Source organism: Suncus etruscus, chromosome 1 (assembly GCF_024139225.1).
Source record: "Suncus etruscus isolate mSunEtr1 chromosome 1, mSunEtr1.pri.cur, whole genome shotgun sequence".
NCBI lineage: Eukaryota > Metazoa > Chordata > Mammalia > Eulipotyphla > Soricidae > Suncus > Suncus etruscus.
The window spans coordinates 45,685,296-45,706,845 of NC_064848.1; the positions used below are offsets into that span (position 1 = coordinate 45,685,296).

The 21,550-nt window shown below is 38.7% G+C and overlaps 1 protein-coding gene across 1 annotated transcript in view; it reads left to right on the forward strand.

The window, feature by feature from the left end:
• The window catches only part of ADAMTSL1 (ADAMTS like 1), a 503,362-nt gene extending 482,128 nt beyond the window's left edge, over positions 1 to 21,234 (forward strand). Inside the window, 5 exon segments of the mRNA XM_049769401.1 lie at positions 905 to 1,085; positions 4,764 to 4,971; positions 17,986 to 18,095; positions 18,844 to 19,064; positions 20,931 to 21,234. Coding sequence (XP_049625358.1) covers positions 905 to 1,085; positions 4,764 to 4,971; positions 17,986 to 18,095; positions 18,844 to 19,064; positions 20,931 to 21,037 — 827 coding nt within the window. The 3' untranslated portion in view covers positions 21,038 to 21,234.
• The last annotated feature ends 316 nt before the right edge of the window (positions 21,235 to 21,550 follow it).

Below are 21,550 nucleotides of genomic sequence, written 5' to 3' on the forward strand. Positions count from 1 at the left end.
GCCAAGTGGTCTCAGATGCATTGAGTAGAGAAAAAAAGGTCAAATCTAAATATCCAAGCCAAAGTCAATGACAATAGAATCAAGAGATCCAAACTGTATCAAGCTAAATATGCAGTAGACCCATTACACTGGTAGTTGAGGGGGCTAAGGGTAGAGATATGGGTTACATGCTGAGAACTGTGGTAGGAGGAGGTCAATGCTGGTGGTGGGAATGGCCCTAATTCACTGTCACTATATGCCTGAAATACAACTGTGAAAGACTTGTAAGTCAATAAAAAATTTTTAAATATGCCATTTGGCTATGCCATTTTCTTGCTAGCCAGCCCTTCTCTGCTTAATAATACGAATCAGCACCTGTGTGTAGTAATGAATAATATACAATGTCACAAATAAGCAGTCAATTTTTACCATCCCACATTTATTTTGACTGAATTTCATATCATTGAGTCCCAGAGTCACCAAATGAAAATCCATAAAAATTGCCTTTCTTACTAACAACTATCTCACATTAACAAATATTTTCTACATAGGCAGTTTTTAAAGCACTTATATCGCAGTTGATCTGTGTTTTTAAGTGTAATTGGTAAGTATCTCATATTTTTAATTATGTTGAAAAATAGTCATTTTTGTGAGCAAGTAAAAATGAAAGTAGTTACTAAAAAACATATTTTAGGTAGGAAGCACTGAATTTTCTTTATAGGTGAGTCAATTCATATACCGAGAAACCTCATAACTTGCCTTGCTTGGTTGGGCATGAAGCCCACTGAGGGAGCAGAACCTATTCTTAATAGTTGCTCCTACTTGCCCCCTTCCCAAATTCCTTCCCCCACTGCACTTTCCAGAAGGAATGCAAATTCCAGACAATCATGTCATCTCTTCACATCAGATTCTCTTACTCTGACAGATTACTGGTGGTCTGTGGACAAACTGGTGACCTGCTCAGCCTCCTGTGGGAATCGAGGTATTCAACAGCCCCGCCTGAAATGCCTGCTAAACAGCACAGAAGTGAACCCCACTCACTGTGCGGGAAAGGTTCGCCCTACTGTAAAACCAGTTGCCTGCAACCGGAGAGACTGTCCTTCTCGGTGAGTGTGGCTGAAGCTACCTTGGTTCTCCCCAAGATTAGGCCTAACCCATTATTAGTATTTTAGGGGGAGGCCACATTGCTTAGGGCTTTCCTGTCTTTATGTTAAGGAAATTTTTCCTAGTGGGACTCAGGGGACCATATGTGGAGCCAGGGTTGGAACCTGGATTGGCCAAATGCAAGGCCATTGCTCTACCTACTGTACCATCTCTCTGTCACCTGGGCTGAAACTTTCAGCCCTATCAAGAGCCTACCCCTGTCTAGCACTGAGCAGGAGAGACTCTTGAGTGCACAGAACTGCCATGCAACGAACAATGGGCCCCCTTTGCAATGCAGAACAAGCTCTTTTCTTGGTTCTGTTGGTACCTGCACTTTTCAGGATCTAAGAATGTCTGGTTTCTCATCGACAAGAGAGATTGAGCTGGGATGAGGAGCATCCAGGCCTTTCAAGAGAAAGCTTCCATTTGCAGAAAGACGCTGGCTCGATAAAGCATTTTGAAAGGAAAACCAGTGGCCAATGAAGTTACTGCTCTCCTTCTAGCACTAAGTGCCTATGCTCACCAGTTTAGTGAAAGAAGCCTTATCATCTCTCTTACATAATATGCAGCCTACTAAACCTTGAAATACATCTCCAATTCTTATAGTTCCCTCAACATGGAGTATATAATCTTGACATCTGAGTTGCTTTCATGGCCCAGAATGACACTCACAACTTCTGTACCTCTTAAATTGGCCTCAGGTTTGGCTGAGAAGCTGTGATTTCCAGCACTCCCATTTCAATCTTCAGGCAGTAGCTAAAAGAATAATGTATAGGCTTAGACTTGGCATCACCATGGTGCCCTAGCCTAGGAGGAGTTGGCTGAGCCCTTGAAATGCCCCTTTACTACAAATCTGTGGGCTTTCATAGACTCCTCAGGCAACTGCTTTGTGTTTTGCTAGCTGAGTCATACAGAGCAGCTGAAACCAGGAGAGACTCAATGAAATATGAAACACACTCATTAATATCAGCAGTTTAACTTGCTGACGGGAAGGTTTCCACGGGAATGATTAATGTCCTTTTATACCCTTCCTGAACTGTAACATAGCCCGAACCTCTCCTTTCTCAAACCCCCACTCCAGCTCCTGAAAAATTGCTGAAATGTATACTTGGAAATAAAAGTTGATTGAAATGCAGGTTTGACATTCACCAGGGACATGAGAGGTTGGAAGAATGCCCTTGCCAAGCTATATGAAATGAAGAAGTCTTGGACATGCCAGGGATTTTTTTGATTTGCCATGGTGATGGTCAGAGTCAATCATCCTCATTTACTTCTACAAATGAAATAATGGCTGTGTCTGCTTGGGTTCCATTACCCCCAGGAGTTTTGAAACACCTCACGCCTGCTGCTTAAGTGGCTGTGCTTCTGTGGGTTGGAAATCAGCAAGCAGCTGACCAGGAGGAATGGAGCAGGACAGATCCACCAAATAAGTTAGTGATCCAACTTCAAATGGGATTTGATGCATGTCCCTGTTCCTATTGCCTGTTCAACAGCCAAATGATGTCACTGGACTAAGATGATGACCACAGGTTCACCTTTGCTGGTATTCCAACCAGAGCTTGGGATGCTTTTGTGAACCCTTTGTATACAAACAAGTATTGCCTTGCTTGGGTCTAAATTGTTGCTTCCACCACTTAATTTATATAAAGTTCTCTCAGTGAATAAAACTTGGAATTATTTCTTTCCTGACTGAAAGATATAACTGATTTGAATGTGATAGGAAGAATTTTCTCACAATTTCCTCCCTAGAATGTAACCACTGCCCCTCCTCATTATGTATCATGCCAAGGGGCAAACCTACAAAAAGAAAAGCAGTGCATATTTGCATATGGACCAAAGATTGCACCATTTCAGGAAGGAAGAATATCAGGGAAGATGGTGAAATCCCAAGTTCCTGAGGCAAGAAATTGGCCAGGAAAAAGAAAGAACTGTTAACCTGGAGCAAAGGGAGTGACTAGGGGTGGAGAGGTATTTGAAACTTTTTGGACAAGAACTGGGTGCTGAAAGAAGATAAAGTGATAAGCATAACATACTTCAGGTACAATATTGCAAATCTCTGTCTAAAAGTGGGAGAGGTAGTGAAAAAGAGAGAGGGGGGGGTGAAGACTGTCTGCCCCATAAAGAGGCAGATGGGAGAGTGGGTGTAATAGTAGAGACATTGGTTCTGGAAAATTAGCAGTTATGAAGTGTTGTGCATTGCATGACTGAAACTCAATCATGAATAATTTTTATAAATTAAAAAAAGTGTATTAAAAACAACCTTGTATCCATAGTATGTAAATAAAATAATTAGTTAAAAAAAGTTTTTAGCATTTCTCCCAACTTAAGATTCAGCTTTGGGGCCAGAGTGATAGCGAAGCGGTAGGGTGTTTGCCTTGCGTGCAGCTGTCGTAGGACAGACCATGGTTCTATCCCCTGGCATTCCATATGGTTCCCCAAGCAAGGAGCAATTTCTGAGTGCAGAGTCAGGAGTAACCCCTGAGCATCACAGGGTGTGACACAAAAAAACGAAAACAAAAAGATTTAGCTTTATTACTAAAGTCATGTTCTCAATATTGATCATTCTCAACTGTGAGGATTTGAGTTGTGACTGAACTCTTAAGATTTTGAAAACTGACTTCTCCCATGCATACTGCCCTCTGCTAGATCTCATACTTATATGTATTTCTGGAAATAATTTCTGGAAATGGAAATGTGATCTAGAAAGATGAAAGAAATTTTTCATGTTTCCAATGGTTTAGACAAAATCAAGTGAGATATAAGTTAAAGCAAAATTCAAAATAGTGAAAAAATTAATTAATTAATTAATGATAAACATCTGAGTTTTACTTAAACGAAATTTGGTTTTCTCTCTTAAACCAATATTTAAATGAGACCCAGATTGCCCTCCAGGTCAGGAGTCTGATTTCCCTAGAAAGCTCTTCTTCTCTGCCTAACACTAGGTACTTTAGAAAGTACCAGAACCACAGTACAACTTAGTTTGTCAGGACTAACTCCTGAGTTTCAACCTTTTAGGCTAATGCCAAACTGAGGCAGATGATCTTCAGATTAATCTTCTAAGGACCCACCTTCCTAGTCCAGTTTGCCAAATTTCCCCTTGTTTAGGGCTGCTGTAACTAATTACCACAAATCTGGTGGCTTAAAAGAGCAGCAATTACTCTATTTGAAAGTCAGAAGTTCGAGGTCAAAGTGTATGTAGTCTGCAGAGCTGCAGCTCCTCAAAGCTGGAGAAGGAAATCTTCATCATCCCTTGCAACTTCCAAGGGTCCAAACTTCACTTTGATCCCATCACTCTTATAATTGTTTCTGTGGTCATACCTTACTTCTGAGTGAATCTCTCCCTGCCCTTTTCTTTTAGATCCCCATCATGCCATTATGATAGTTCCACTGAACCCAGGTAACATAAGATAATCTCATCTTAAAATCCTTTATTATAGCTGCAAAACACTTTTTTCCAAGTATGGTAGTATTCTGAGGCTCCAGAGCTTTAACATAAATATTTAGGGAAGCTACTATTAGTCAAGCACTGTAACAGAGAGAAGATAGGGTGAGGAAGATCTTCCTCTGGGAGTATGCAGCATGATGCCTTTCCTCAAGACCTAACAATTTGTAATTACCCTAATGTTATTTCTACTCCCCAGGTGGATGGTGACCTCATGGTCTGCCTGTACCCGGAGCTGTGGTGGAGGCGTCCAGACACGCCGAGTGACATGCCAGAAGCTGAAAGCCTCTGGAATCTCCGTTCCTGTGCCCAATGATATGTGCACCCAGCTCTCCAAGAGGCCAGTAGACACCCAGGCCTGTAATCAGCAGCTTTGTGTGGAGTGGGCCTTCTCCAACTGGGGCCAGGTAAGAAGCCAGAGAGGGTTTTACTTGCAAATGAAATCTAATATTATAGACTTCACAACAATAGGAAGGAAAATGCCACCGCAGCCTCCATGAAGACTGTTCACATCTGTTGATCTATTGATCTTCCAAAAAAGTTTCTTATCATTATTCTCTGACATACCTCTCACAACATTACACTTTTCCTTTTGGTTCCTTGGCACCAAAAGGAATATCATCAGACTTTAGAATATCATCAGACTTTCACAGACCTTTTTTCAGGCTCATTTTGGAGTGGGAAGAAGGGCTAACATCACCTCATCCCAACTATGTATGCTGGTGGTTTAAAACATGATGAAGGGCTGGAGCAAGAGTACAGCAGGTAGCAGTGTTTGCCTTGCACATTTTTAACCCTGATTCAATTTTGAGACTCCATATGGTCCCCAATCCCTGCCAGAAGTGACCCCTGAAAGCAGATCCAACAGTAAGAACAGCAGGTTGTAGCCAAAAATAACAAAACAATAAATACAAATAAAGTTCTTATGAGATCTGAGGACTGAAATACTATTGTGGACTGTGGATTCTGAAGTAGGTGGCACAGTTGAGATAGACATTTCTTCAAGTAATCCAATGTCCAAGCTGCACCTATGTCAGATGTTTGTCAGATGAATGGAAACATGAAGTTTCAGAAACTCCCAGGTGATTCTGCATTGTAATCAGAGCAGAGAACTTCTTTTCTCTTTTTTACTATTGACATATAGAGAGATTGATTAAATTGTCATTTTTCAAAATTAGTTGAGTATTTTGACAGGGTTTTTTGGGAGGGGAGAGGGTCTTTTTCCCTCTTGTTTTCTATTTGTTATATCTTAATCATTTTTTCTTCTTGGTTGTTTCCTTTTTTCTTCTTCTTTACTCCTTTTTTATTCATTTATTCATGCATTCATTTATTTATATCTACAAGTATTTTACTGTAATATTTTAGGTACATAGTGACATTGAATCAGGGCATTCCCACCACCAATGCTGTTTCTTTTTAAAAAAAAATTTTTTTTTTGGTTTTTGGGCCACACCTGATGACCCTCAGGGGTTACTCCTAATTTTGTACCCCAATCTATTGCTTTTCTTTCCTTCAAACAAAACCACATAACTCGATTTATCTAGCTCCGCCTCTTAAATAGAGGGAGAAACAAGGAAGGGTATTAGGACCAAACAGATATATGATCACTAATAGTAAGCTAGACAAAGAGGGGACCACCTACTTTAGCAGCCCCGGGGGGGGGGGGGCTGCTGGTGGGGTATATGGATTGTAGAAAGGGAACTGGGATTGGGGGGAGGACAAATTTGGTGATGGGTATTCCCCTGATTCAGTGTTAATATGTACCTAAAATACTACTGTGAAAGATATGTAAGCCATTATGATCAAAATAAAAATTTAAAAAAAAATTTTTTTTTTTTGTTTTTGTTTTTGGGCCACACCTGATGACTCTCAGGGTTTACTCCTGGCTATGAGCTCAGAAATCGCTCCTGGCTTGGGGGACCATATGGGAACCGAAAATCAAACTGAGCTCTGTCCTGGGTCTGAGTCAGCCATGTGCAAGGCAAATGCCCTACCACTGCACTATTGCTCCAGCCCCTCTTTTAAATATTTTTATATTAAGATTACTTTGCAGTTTACATATAGAATTCTAAACATATGTTCTTTTAATTTTTGTTAAAATCATCCACTTCTTTTCTTTATTTAAACATCATGGTTACAAGGTTGTTCATAATACAGGTTTTTTTTTTTCAGACAAAGTTTATGATTGAGCATGCAATGTGTAACAACCTTCTCACCACCAATGTCAACAGTTTCCCTCTTACCATCTTCTTCTTTTAAATTTAAGAAGTCTTGAGTTCATCCTGAGTCTGTATTAATACTCTCTTTCCTCTTCCCATGTATATTATTTTTTACTTGTTTTGGGGTCACATCTGGTGATGTTCAAAGGTTATTCCTATTTCTAAACTAAGGAATAATCCCAGCCAGTGCTCAGGAGACATATGGAATGCCATGGTTTGAACCTAGATCAGCGCATACAAGACAAGTGCCCTTCCCGCTGGACTATTGCTTTAATTTCACATAGTTTGTATTTCACAAAGTAAAACACACTACTTTCAAGTGAAGTTTTACATTTATGAAAACAAAATATAGTTGTGCTGATATTATTTTCTAATTATAATATTATAATATATTATATAATTGTATAATATATCATAATTATAATGTCATTGGAATGGTTATAAGCAACAATAACACAATAAAAACCAATTATTTTTAAAAAATAGCATTGCATCTAGTAAATATATCATATATTTATGGTTAATGTTTATAATTCTTTCCTGATAATAGATACCCAAATTAAAATTAATACAAACTTTTGATTTTCTATATGAATCAAATAGAAGTTTTTAAGGATAAAAATTTTAAGGTTGTAGAAAAATAAACAGCATTTCTTGCAGAGCTGATTTAGTGATAATGAATTCTATTAAATTTTGTCTGTCTGAAAAGCTTTTGTTCTTTTTTCTTTCTCCCTTCCTTCCTTTCTTTCTTACTTTTTTCCTTCCTTCCTTCCTTCTATCGTTTCTTCCTTCCTTTCTTTCTTCCTTCCTTCCTTTCATTTTCTTGTTATCAGGCCACATCCCAGATTGCTCAGAATTTACTTCTAATTCTGTATTCAGGAATCACTCTTGGCAATGCTCAGGGATCACATGATGTGCTAGGAGTAGAACCCAGGTCAACTATATATAAAGCAGGTGCCCTGCCCACTGTACTGTCTCCCCTGTCCTTTTGAAGTTGTTTTTTTTTTTTATCATTCTTTTGAATCTAAGTGGTTGCCTCATTGAATATTCTTGGGTTAGAGCTTCTATTCTTTCAATACTTACATTATATCAAGCCATTATGTTATAACCTGATAGTTTCCATTGACAAATTAATGTGAATCCTTGATTTTTTTCTACCTGCTTTTGTATTTTATATTTTTTATTTTATTTTTATTATATTTGCTTTTGCCATTTTAATTAGGTTGTGTCTCAGTGTGAATCTATTTGGTTTTATTTTCATTACAACTCAGAATTTTCTGTATCTGAAAATCTGTCTACTTCCTCAGATTAAGGAAGATCTTTCCTTTTATCATTTTGTAATTATTGAGAAACTGGCTACAATAGTGTTAATGTTTATGTCTTTGGTTGAAAAATTCTTCTCTTTCCACCACTATTATGTCATTTCTAGTCCTCCTTTCCCCTCTCCAACAATTGGTGAACTCACTGCTGTTGTCAGTCCAAGGGTTTGTTTTCATTGGATACTGTATGCTTGCTTGCATGTTTCTTTATATACTACATATGAATGAGATCATCTGGCATTTATCCTTCTCCATCTGACTTACCTCACTTAATATTACCTCCTCTAGTTCCTGCCAAGTTATGGCAAAAGGCAAGATTTTATCTTTTCATATAGGTAAATAGTATTCCACTGTGTATATATTCCAGTTTCTTTATCTATTCATCTGACATTGAACATTTGGATTGTTAACACATACGGGTAATGTAAATAGTACTGCAAATGAACATACAAATTTTGATAGCATCTGTTCTGAGATCACATTAAAATATATATATATACATACATATATATACATACATATATATATAATGCTTTGATTGGGTGACCATTTTGAGTGTTCATTCTTTTAATCCATAAGCATGGAATATATTTCTACTTCCTAATGTTTCTTCTATTTATTTTAATAGTTAACTTACAGTTTTCAATCTGTGCCTGTCACCTCCTTTGTTGATTCCTGAGTATTTGAAGTTATTGGGCATTACTTAAGGTGTTTTTTTTCTTTGTCTTTTAATTGTTTGTATATAAAAATGCAACCTTTTATTGTATTTATTTCCTAGCTTAACAATTATTGTATTGGTTTATTATTTATAAAAGTTTTTAGTAAAGACTTTAGGGTCTTTTAAATATATTATCAGATCATCTACAAATAGTGATGGAGCATGAGAAACACAGGGTGATTTTAATCATGTAGTACATCAACCAAATGAATCAATGAAATAAATTTTTATGCTTAAAAATCAATTATGTCGGGCCTGGAAAGATAGCACCGCGGCGTTTGCCTTGCAAGCAGCCGATCCAGGACCAAAGGTGCTTGGTTTGAATCCCGGTGTCCTATATGGTCCCCTGTGCCTGCCAGGAGCTATTTCTGAGCAGACAGCCAGGAGTAACCCCTGAGCACCGCCAGGTGTGGCCCCAAAACCAAAAATAAATAAATAAATAAAAATAAAAAAATCAATTATGTCCAAAGGAATCATTTATATGGTGAAAGATTTGTACTTTGGAAGGGACCTTATTCTTTGGTGCTCAAGATTCTAACCAGGGTCATAGTTTCATGCAGAGCAAGTGCTTTACTTTCACTCTCTCCAGCTCTTTAAAGGGGAAGTATATGTAAATTTATAATTTTAATAAACCTAGAGAAATGTACACCTCTTAAAAACAGTAAGAGCCAAGGTTTTTGCAATTTTCAGTACCTGTCGTCCTGTCTTCAGAGTTCTTGGAAATTTCCTTAGAATCCTAGTGTTGTCTCCCTATATTTAAAGATAAAATTTAAATAAATGGAAAATATTTTTTACTTTTTCAACCATTTGTTAATCATACTTTATCCTATCCAGCAGACAAGAAATCCAAAGCACCAAGAAAAACTAAACAGTTTGTAGCAAAAAGGGTTTGCAGAACTAGATTGAGTTGTTTAAGATGGCATTTCTGAAAGATGCTGAAACTAATTAGATGTTAGGTATTAATTTGCATTCTAGTCTCCTTTTTAATATAAAGATTCACAATAACTAATTCTATTTGGAGAGAAATATGTGTTTTTTAATTAAAAATGGACATAGCTAAAGAAAGTACAAACCTGAGTATGAACAGATACTATGCAATAATATTAAGAGGAGAAGACTGGTACTGACAGTGGCTTTATCATTTATAGGACTAACTACCAGGTCACAAGCTTTTATTGTACCATATTTTACAATATAATTGTGTATATACCCCTTTTTAGTCCAAATTTTGACTTTGGGCCTTTAAAAAGTTTCAGATAATAGTTATGCCCTGTTTTTCCTCTGAAATAAAAGCATAAAATTCACAATGATTATGCAGTAAAATACAGTAGAGTCCTAATTTTTCTCCAATAAGAACTCAGCTTATTATTTTAGTAGTGTCTTTATTTAAACACCATGGTTATAAAATTGTTCATACTTGAGTTTCAGTCATAGAATGTATACCCCTTTTCTTATTTTTCTTTTTTCTTTTTCTTTTTTTTTTTTTTTGGTTTTTTGGCCACACCCATTTGATGCTCAAGGGGTTGCTCCTGGCTAAGCGCTCAGAAATTGCCCCTGACTTGGGGGCACTATATGGACTGCCAGGGGATCAAACCGCGGTCCTTCCTTGGCTAGCGCTTGCAAGGCAGACACCTTATCTCTAGCACCACCTTGCCGGCCCCTGTATACCCCTTTTCACTAGTGCAATTTACCCATCACCAATGTGTCTGTTCCCTCCCATCCACCCACCCCACACTTATCTCTAGGGCAGATATTTTGCTTCTCTTTCTCTCTCCCTGTTTTTTTCCCTCTCTCCATCTCCCTTTGCTTTTAACACATTGGTTTCCACTATCATTAATTAAAGGAAATCATGCATGTTATTTTATCCACTTTCAGCACCCAATTCTTGTCCAGAGTGATCAGTTCCAACTATCATTATCATAGTGAAACTTTCTCTGCTCTAATTGCCCTCACCATTCTTTGTGGCTAACTTCCTACCATGGACTGGTCCTCCTGGGCCTCATCTTTAATATTTCTGGGAATTATTACCTACTGATTCTTTTGCTTATATCCCACAAATGAGTGATATTATTCTGTGTCTATCCCTCTCCCTCTGACTCATTTCACTCAACATAATAATCTACATATCCTTCCATGTGTAAGTGAATTTCATGACTTCATTTTTCCATACAGATACATAGTATTCCATTGTATAGATGTACCACAGTTAGGTTAAAGAAAGGAGCAGAAATGTGATTAGAAAATAGGTGCCAGATTATAAAGGTTTATAAGCTGAACAGAGAGTTTTGATGTTTTGTGAATACCACATTGTGAGAAAGGGGATCAGAACACCACAGAAACATTTTTATGGGTCATAGAGATAGCACAATAGGCTGAGCGCACATGATTTGCATACAGGGAGCCTGGGTTTGGTCCATGGTACCACATGATCCCTCAAGAACCACTAGGAGTTACCCTCTTCATCCACACTCCACACTACTCTATAATCTGAATTTTGTAATCCAAGTCCAAGGGTTTCTCATAATTAAATATTGTATATTCTCTTCTTTTGGTTTTCTGTTTATTACAAAAGAATGAAATCATCAGGCATTCATCTTTCTCTCTCTGACTTATTTCACTTCATATGAAACCACCTACTCTTATCCAAGTTGCAGTGAAATGCAAGATTTCATCTCTTCTTCTAGTTGCATAGTATATATAGTGACATACTATGCAACTAGAAGAGAAAGAAGCTAACATCTTAGGGATTTTGGTTGTGGTAAAAATACAATGATGATTTTGCACATAAAAATCATAACACAATTTTTAACTACTTTACCTCAACAATAACAACACAATGACTGGAAACAAGTGCTAGCAAGAATATGGAGGGTAGGGGTCAGAGTGATAGTACAGTGTGTAGAGCATTTGCCCTTCACGTAGTCAGCCTAGGTTCAATCCCCACCACACCATGTGGTCCTGAGCCTGCTAGAAGTAAATCCTGAGTACTTGCAGGATATGGTCTCAAAACAACACCCACAAAAGAGAATATGGGGGTAAAGGAACTTTGATACACAGTTGATATGGGTGTAAATTAGTGAAACCTCTATGAAAAAAAGTATCAAGATTAAACTTTTTAAAATATGGAACTACTCATCAGCTCAGCTCCAAAGAATCATTAGTCTCAAAAGAGATGAAAGCCAAGGTACAAAAACTTATGAGTACATTGGCTGAAGACTGTGAAGCACCTTCAGAAGTGGAGTAGGCTGGGTCCCCACCCTTTCAAAGCCCTGGCACATCCACATTACATCATTGCTACTATGCCAGAGACCCAATTTCACTGCTTCACTACTAATTTTTGTAAATACCTAACTGACAAAATATTGATACCCTGGTTTCTGAGCTAAAAACTTTAGGATCTTCTCAGAGTGGGGGCAGACAGCATCCTCCCACTCTCCTTGTACTTCCAGGAGTCCCCACACTCACATTCCATAGTCTCTGCCATGTCAGCTCATTGGTTTATGTCTTTTTTTTTGGGGGGGGGGCATACCCGTTTGATGCTCAGGGGTTACTCCTGGCTAAGCGCCCAGAAATTGCCCCTGGTTTGGGGGGACCATATGGGACGCCAGGGGCATCAAGCCACGGTCCTTCCTTGGCTAGCGCTTGCAAGGCAGACACCTTACCTCTAGCGCCACCTTGCCCGCCCTGGTTTATTTCTACAGATCCTGTAACAAGTGGCTGCAAACTCAACCAAGCAACACTTCCAAATTCCTTAATGCTGACATCCTAATAGAAGCACACCAAATTAGATGAGAAAGAGCATTAAGGCTAACTCTTCTCAAAACAAACAAACAAACAAACAATATCTCATAATATACAAGTGACAACAAATAGCTAAGCCAAACTTAATGACCCTTGGTGTAATGATTTTCTCAACTTTTATTTTACTGCAATATCTTTTGATGATTCCATTCATCATTTAGTTGTAACAGCAATATAATATTAATTATTCTGTATCTGCCAAGAGGCAGTCTTGTGAGGTGCCATGCTCTGTGGTCAATGATGGAGGGAATCTTATACTGGAAGTGAGAATGGTTTTGGAACACTGAATGTCAGAAGCATCTTTATTATGAACAACTTGTAAACTATAATGTTTAAATAAAATAAAAATTCCAGGTGACCTAGCAATGCCATATGTAGGCATTTATCCAAAGAATATAAAAACAACTAATTTGAAAAATATTTATGCTCCTATGTTGATAGTGGTATTGCAGTGAACCAAAACATGAAATCAACATAAATGCCCATCAGCAAATGACTAAGGAAACTATATACACTCCAATGAACACTGCCAAGCCAGTAAAACAGATAAAGTCATTCCTTTTGGGACAAATCGGTTGAAATTGTGGAGATTATTATAAGTGAAGTAAAAGAGGAAGAAAAAGATAATACTGAGTGGGGTATGGGTATGAATAACTAAAGCAAAAAAAATCCAAAAGAAAAAAATTCTTCTAAACTAAGTGAAAGCTATGATGGTTACCAAATGGAAAGATGAAGGAGCTAAAAGAGATAAGTAGAGGGGTCATTTTAGTGATAGAATTGATCTATGACTTAATGCTGTATACTGTGAGTGTTGTGGACATTTAGTTAGAGATGTTAAACTGAACTGCTGAAATTCTATTGTATCATTAAGTATAAAAATAAATCCCCATGTTGTGAAATCACCCCACATGCATATTTCCACCCCCAAGCAGACAGGTCTGATGTAGGTGGATTAGCTGCAAAGAATAAACCGAGTCAGTCAGGAAGAGCCATGGAGTCAGTTTGCTTCTAGATTTGATATATCTGCATGCAAAGTCAAAGGCTGCCTTTTCTTTTTTCTCAATATAAATTCAACCAGGTTAGGGAGGGTGAAACAAGATCCAGGTGAACTTTTACATGTCAAAAGGCTAGGTGAAAAGGAAAGAGGAAATTGGGGGCTTGTCTTTGTATTGGATTAAAATCTGGGAGTCATCTTACAATTAACTAATGACAAGTCAATAAAAACAAACATTTAGAATTGGAATTCATTTTAAATTTTACATGCAATATTAAGGGATTTTAAAAAGCCAAAATAATCTTGAAAGCAAAAAAGGAAAATGCGAGGTCACACTTTGATTTGAAAACTTACTAAAAAGTTCTGTAATCAAAACAGTATTATGTTAACATAAATACAGACTTATCGATCAATAGTATATCATGAAGAACTCAGAAGTAAACTTTTGCTGCTGTAGCCCAAGGAAATGTGCCAAGACCATTCAGTAAATTCAATGCGCTTGGAAAATGATATCAAAATACAAAAGAATAAAGTTAGATTCTTAGATCTAAATATAAGCATGACAACTTTAAAGCTCTTTGAAAAAAATAAGATAAAGTCTCAATACTAAATTTGCCATTACTGATTTTTCTTGGCAACAGAAAAAAATAAGACAACAAAAGAAAAATTGATAAATTAGCCATCATCAAATTGAAGGCTTTTGTGCATCAAAGAATACTAATAGAGAAATAGGACAACCCATAAAAGAGAAAATACTTTAAAAACATGCATACATATTCTATTAATCTCCAGTGTAATTTACATAGAACTATAACAACCAGAAAACATAAAATATAAACATTTCTCAAAAAATAATAACTATTGAGCCATAGCCACACCTACACAGTCACCATGTTTGAACCAGACCAGTTCCATTTTTTTTTCTCAAATGAGATGTAAACCAAGCCATGAGAAATTATTGGTATGCTGGCCCCACACATCAGAAAGCTGGTCATCTCAAGAGGAGAAAATGGGCTGAGCCCCTGCCCTACCAAAGCCATCCTTACTGTGCTGCCCCATCACCCAGAATCACCATTTTCTCAATGGCCCTGCCTCATCACTGACCCTTTATTATTCCCCTTGGGGACACCAATTGGACCACATTCACATGCCAGTTTGGGGGCTAATATCACCAGGACTTTTTGGAGTGAGAATGGACACCCTTCCTCATATCTTCCTTCTTCAGAAGGCCTGCCAGCTGAGTACATTCCCCTAAATAGTATCAATAACAGTGATTTGAATTTATGAACAATTTTATTTGTTTAATGTTGTTATACCTAAACAAATATTCCAATTTAACAGAATGGACTGCTAACAACAAGAGCTTACTAAATAGTCTGCCATCGTATTAATGACTTCATTGAAAATACAATAATTTTCACAATATGCTTGCTACTGTACTTTTCTTTTTTTATTCTTTATTTTATTTTCTTCTCTTTATTTTTTCTTTATATTTTTAATAAATTTGTTTCACTTATATGGAAATAAATATATTATGATCAACTATATTAACTATGTGATGCATTCTTTTTAAATAAAATAAAAAACAAATAAATTAACCCATCATATACAAGATGTATAACTAAAATATATAGAACTACAAATCAAAAGCACAATGAGCTACCACTTAGCATCAACTGAGATAGTTATTATTTAGATATTATTATTATTATCATTATTATCATTGTAAGGGAATAGATGAAAATGTGGAGAAATCAGAAATTTGTATACTATTACTTGTAGAAAGTAAATGGTACTAACATTTTGGAAAATGGTAATTGTGGTCCCTAAAAAAATCCTAAAGATTCCATACAAAGGCTTCTGGAAACAATAGATTTATATAGTAAAGTGGCAGGCTATAAATATGAAAACATTCATGTCTTTCCAAATGCAAATAATGGAGATATTAAACAAATCCATTAATTAGTGTGCCTTAGAAAATCATGTACTTTGGAATCAACTTAACTAAAGAGGTAAAAACCTATACAAAGAAAACTATAAAACACTGCTTTAAGAAATAAAAGAGGCACGAGGAAATGGAAAGAAATACCCAACTCATAAATTGGGAAGATTAACATAATTAAAATGGCAATTCTTCCCAAAGCATTGTACAGATTTAACGCAATCCTTATAAGGATACTCATGACATTTTAAAAAAATAGATCAAACACTTCTGAAATTTATATAGAAAAAGTAACTTTCACAAATAGCTAGAGCAATCCTTGGAAAAAGAAAATGGAAAACATTACTTCCCCCAACTTCAAACTGTTCTACAAAGAAGTAGTCATTAAAACATAATGGTATTGGAATAAAGGCTGACCCTCAGATCAATCAAATAGACTTTAGTAACCTGAGAATGGCCCTATCTGATCAATTAAGCTTTGATAAAGGGACAGAAATACAACATGGAGCAAGGAAAGCCTCATCAACAAGTGGTGTTGGGTAAACTGGTTAACTACACATTAAAAAATGAACTCACACTTCTAATCCAAAGAAGAATAAAAAAGACCAGAGCAATTATTATAGGAATGGTAATTTCCTTACATATAGTCAATTAGAATTTGATTCTCAGCACACCAGATGGTCCCCTGAATTTACCAGCAGTGATCCCTGAGCATAAAACCATAAGTAAGCTCTGACCACTGCCAAGGATGGCCAAAGAACAAACAAAAATTTAGACACAGAACTACAATATGATCCACCAATTCCATTTACAGGTACTCAGAAGAAATGAGGGCACAGCATGTTTACTAATTTAAAAAAAAAGACATTATTCACAATAGCAATAACCCAAATGATCAACAGCTAGATAAACAAAATGTGATATATGTACATCATACAATATTATTCAGCCTTAACAAGGAATGTAATTTACATGCTACAGAACTTGAAAACTTCATTCCAGGTGAAATAAACCAGGTATGAAAGTATAAATATTTTGTATGACTTGGGGCCAGAGAGATAGCACAGCAGTAAGGCATTTGCCTTGCATGCAGCTGAGCCACAATGAATGGTGGTTCAAATCCCAGCATATATATATTTTGTATGACTAAACTTATACCACACTAATAATAATCAAATTCACAGAAACAAAGTAGTTACTGGTTACAAAAAATTCGAAGAAAGGGATTTTAGTATTAGATATTCAGTATTCAGATATTGGAAAGATGAAAAGATTCTGGAGATGGATAGTGATATTAGCTATATGACAGTATTATGTGACTATGACACTAAAATTAATGCTTAAACTCCTATCAGTATAAAAAAACTGTGGAATTTTACATTTTCCCACCCCCTGTATCTTTGTGAGAAAAGAGTCACACTGGTCTCTCAGTTCCCTCACTCGTTTCTAAATTTGTTCCTTCTCACACTATTTGGTTAAACTAATGGATGGGATTACAAGACTCAGCATTATAAGGAGCTATGATTGACTCTGGGCCTAGATACCTGACTTAAGAAGGCTTCTTTTACTAAATTATTCTTCTTCCATTGCTCTTAATTTTTGACATTTTTTTGAACATCTAATCAAAGTTGGAGCCTCTTTCTAGAAAATAGTTTTGATAAATACAAGGTCCCTATTTATAATTTTAAAAGTTAACTAGCCCCCCCTTGTCCATCCCTAGAAAGTCAAAGACCCACCAAGTTATATGACCTTGAAGCATACTCATGTATGCTTTTACTCAAATAGTATATGTTGGCTAAGGGTCTGCTGTATTTGCATTTTACAGAAACCATCATTGTTAGAGGCATTTTCCCTGATATAATCTGGGTCTGCCAACTCTGAGAAGAATTTAACGGCCTCCATGAACATATAGCAACAGGATGTCAGCAATCACTATACATGCTTTGGTTTATTTTTTATTCAGTCATCCTGATTTTAATCTGCAGAAAATGATGCCAAAGGCAAAAATACTTGATTATTTGGATGAAATCAGCAAGAAAATAAACAACTAAATGACCCTCTGGACTAATGGCTAAGGACTTTATTTAAAGGTGTACAGATCAATAGTTTGCTACCTCACACTTAGCTTATTTAGGTTGCTATCCCCTTTTATGGTTAATATGAAAAGCCCACTAGCATTCTCTCTATAATACTACGAGTGATTGCTAGCAGAGTGTTTATAGGCCACAGTGATATTTTCCTTTCTGCTGTAGCATAAATACAAGAAAACATGTCAGTGTGTTAGTTGCCTGAATTCACCCAATGAGGCACAGACAATGGTTTGAGAGCCTCAAATGTGAGACAAGGATCTTATATGCAATGGTACCTGAACATGGCAGCTTCCCTTTGTCCTAGCCAACCTTATAAATGTTTCTTTGTCTGTTTCTAGTGCAGTGGACCATGCATTGGGCCTCACCTAGCTGTGCAACACAGGCAAGTCTTCTGCCAGACACGAGACGGCATCACCTTACCATCAGAAAAGTGCAGTGCCCTTCCAAGGTAAAAAAAAAAAAAAAAATCCCTGACCCTCCTATATCTCCTGTTGCCATCTGCTGACTGTTCAGAGTACATAGATGACAGGAAATGCAATTTTCACTTATACTCTCCCACAGACCTGCAGTCAAATTGCTTGTCCTCTATATTGTGCTTCCCAAATTCCTGGACTCCCCAGTCAATGATGACCCAGTGACCTAGAGCTTATCAAATAGGCCAGGCTGGGTTTACCTGTCCTGAGGATGGATAATGCAAAGAATTATTTTCTCTCACCAGACCAGGTCTCAAAAGGTACACAATGGTCAACACACCTCATAGACTCTACCTGCCATAAATTCTTGCTGATCTCCCTCAAAAATAAATGATGCTGAGCTAAGTATATCAGCTCCTGTTCCTAACCAGTACCCAGTACCCTGGCCTACCTCATTGTTGATGTCCATCACATCCAGAGAGAGTTCTCACAGCTCCTACCCAGGGCCCCAAGCTTGAATCCCAAAAAGCTCTGCCATGCATACTCTCCTCTGGGGAAAGCTCATTCTCTAGTCATTAAGGGACATCAGTAGACAGTAGATATAGAACCCTTCTCAAGTTTTTCAGCCACTTGCTTACAGAGCAGAGAGAAGAACTAAGAGAACTGGGAGCTCTGGGAGTTCTTGAGGGGTTCTCAAACATCAGACTTGCAGTATTCTCATATCTTTCTTCTGATCCAACCCACCACTAGAGATTCTAACCCTGCCTCCCAACCCTTCTGCAGGCCTGTGAGCACCCAGAACTGCTGGTCAGAGGCCTGCAGCGTACACTGGAGAGTGAGTCTGTGGACCCTATGCACGGCAACATGTGGCAACTACGGCTTCCAGTCCCGGCGTGTGGAGTGTGTGCACGCCCGCACCAACAAGGCGGTGCCAGAGCACCTGTGCTCCTGGGGGCCCCGGCCTGCCAACTGGCAACGCTGCAACATCACCCCATGTGAAAACAGTACGTCCCAATCCCAAAGAACATTCTGTAGATTCCCTGCTGGGCACCGGGTCCACAGGGCTGTCTCTGTTTCCCAATTTGGGCTCAGGGCATTGCATAGGGTTTCCCAAGGAATATGATCTGGTTCATTGGTTATTTCCTGAGGGATGTGTGAGATCCCACAAGGTGCCAGTCACATGTACCAGGACATTGAGACACATGCTCAAGCCACAAAAGATGGCTTGTGTGCCCTAAGGGCTTCTGACAGCATCCTGAGAGCATCAGAGGCCTGGACCACGCACTGGATTAAGCAGCCAGTGGCGCTCCTGTAATCACTTTGGCTGGTAACCCCAGGCGACAACTAAACAATGGCTTTTGGGGGCTGAGCTATTGAAGAGAAAACTGTCCACACTGAAGGAGCACCCACAGTGCCTCCTGCTTGGCCACCACTGCACACACACACACACACACACACACACACACACACACACACACACACCTACACATATGCGTCTTTCTGGATTTACTCACCAACCCCGCCTTCCCAGCTTGCCAAGCACTAGTTGGAATTGCAGGAACTCCAGTCCTTCCAACCTAATACTCTTTTCCGTACCTAAGACTGGATTCTTCTTTGCCAATACCAGTTTTTCTATCCCAGTTTGGAGTGTAGTGGAAAGAGAACTCTTTGTTCTTCCTCCGGTCTCTAAAAAATTGGGGTTACTTTCCCACAAAGAAGACAAAGCATGAGAATAAAAACACTGTAGTGCCCTCTTGGGGTCTCACTAAGCTTCAGATTTACAAAGCTATGTGAGGGATGAGGATAGAGCTTGGCACATGTCTTGCAAGTGTGACACCCTGGATGTTCCCCCAACTCTATGGAACCAAAGAGGAGGCACTTAGCTACCCATTCAGATGCTTCCTATGCTACTATATACTGGTAGGGTCACCTTTGTGTGGTGTTTCCATTTCTGTATGCCCACTCCAGTGAAATTTATGAAAACCCACTCTGGTCCTCACAGATAACCAATATTTAAGAACCATATAATCCTATACAGAGATAGAATGAAATAAGGTCTAATAGGTAGGGTGGTGGCAGAGTAGAGATTTAGGTAGAGAATATAGGTGATCAAAACTTCACTGGAGAAAGAAAGAAAGAAGACTCAAGTTCAGAGAGGAATAAGGGTCTAGCTTGCATGCTACTTGAAAGGAGAGCAGAATTTAATCCTGGAAAGGATCTCAAGGAGAGTGGCTCATTAAAATAGTAAGCTGTGTGGCAGCTCAAGCGGAGAAAAGCACCCTCAAGAAATGAACCAGCAGTTTGTAACAACTGGAATGAAACTGGAGGGGTTAGATTTTCTGAGTGATTTTAGCCAGAGGGAAAAAAGAGTAGTACCCGAAGTTTTTATTCCTTTGTGGTACATAGGAAACAAAACAAGTGATTAGATGGTTCCATTCATAACAAACTGGGAACTGGAATCGAAATTGAGAACTCCTATTTGAGAGGGAAATAGGTGGGCCAGATCTGGCACAAGTGCATAGGTGGAAAGGTGGAAGGCAGTGTGAGCACTGTGGTGGTGCTGAGGTAAGGTAACTCTGTACCCTAAGACCATAAATGTCAACACCACTATAAGCACATTACTTAACTATAATTAAAAAAGAAGAAGAAGAAATGAATGCTGACAAGGCAGCCAAATGGACTCATGTCCTGGGGTCACCAGGATTGTGGGAAACCTGGGAGGGAGGGCAAGTGGCTGAGATATGCCTGAAGTATGGCCAGTGGAGGCTCTTTCAGAAGCAAGGCAGTGCCCCACACAGGTCTAATGGCCACAGACCCAGTTTCACCTCTCCTTTCTGTCCCCTTCCCCCCACCCATCTCCCCTTTCTCAGTGGAGTGCAGAGACACCACCAGGTACTGCGAGAAGGTGAAACAGCTGAAACTCTGCCAACTCAGCCAGTTCAAATCTCGCTGCTGTGGAACTTGTGGCAAAGCGTGAAGACAGGGCCCGGGGAGGAACGCTCCCCCAGGCCACACCGAGGACTCACGCACCTGCCTTGGACAGAACTTAAACTTTCTTTGTTTTATTTATTTATTTTTCCCTCCCCACCCGCATGCCCTCACTCCCATCTTCCCCTCCCTACCCCTAGCCAGGAGCATGTCTTCTCTTTCAGGGAGCTGGAGGGCAGAATGTTGGGGTGGGGAGAAGGATAGAGGTGCACAGCAGTCAGGGCCAGCTCCCTCCCAAACCTGAGTCTGGAGACCTGGGAAGAGGCAAGCAGAGCCAGGGGGTAAGGGACAACAGGAAAGCATCCCCAAGAGGGGATATAGGAGGATGGGAGAAAGGGAAGGGTTTGGGTACAGACTTTGGACAACCTTTGTGTCTTAGCCAGCAGCACAGTTGAGGCCATATTAGTTCAGTACCTTGTATCCTCTGGCTTGGCCCCTCTACTGTGGGAAAGTCCAGGCTAGAGGGCACCTAGTTGAGGCAGAATTTACTGGGCTTTTCTGT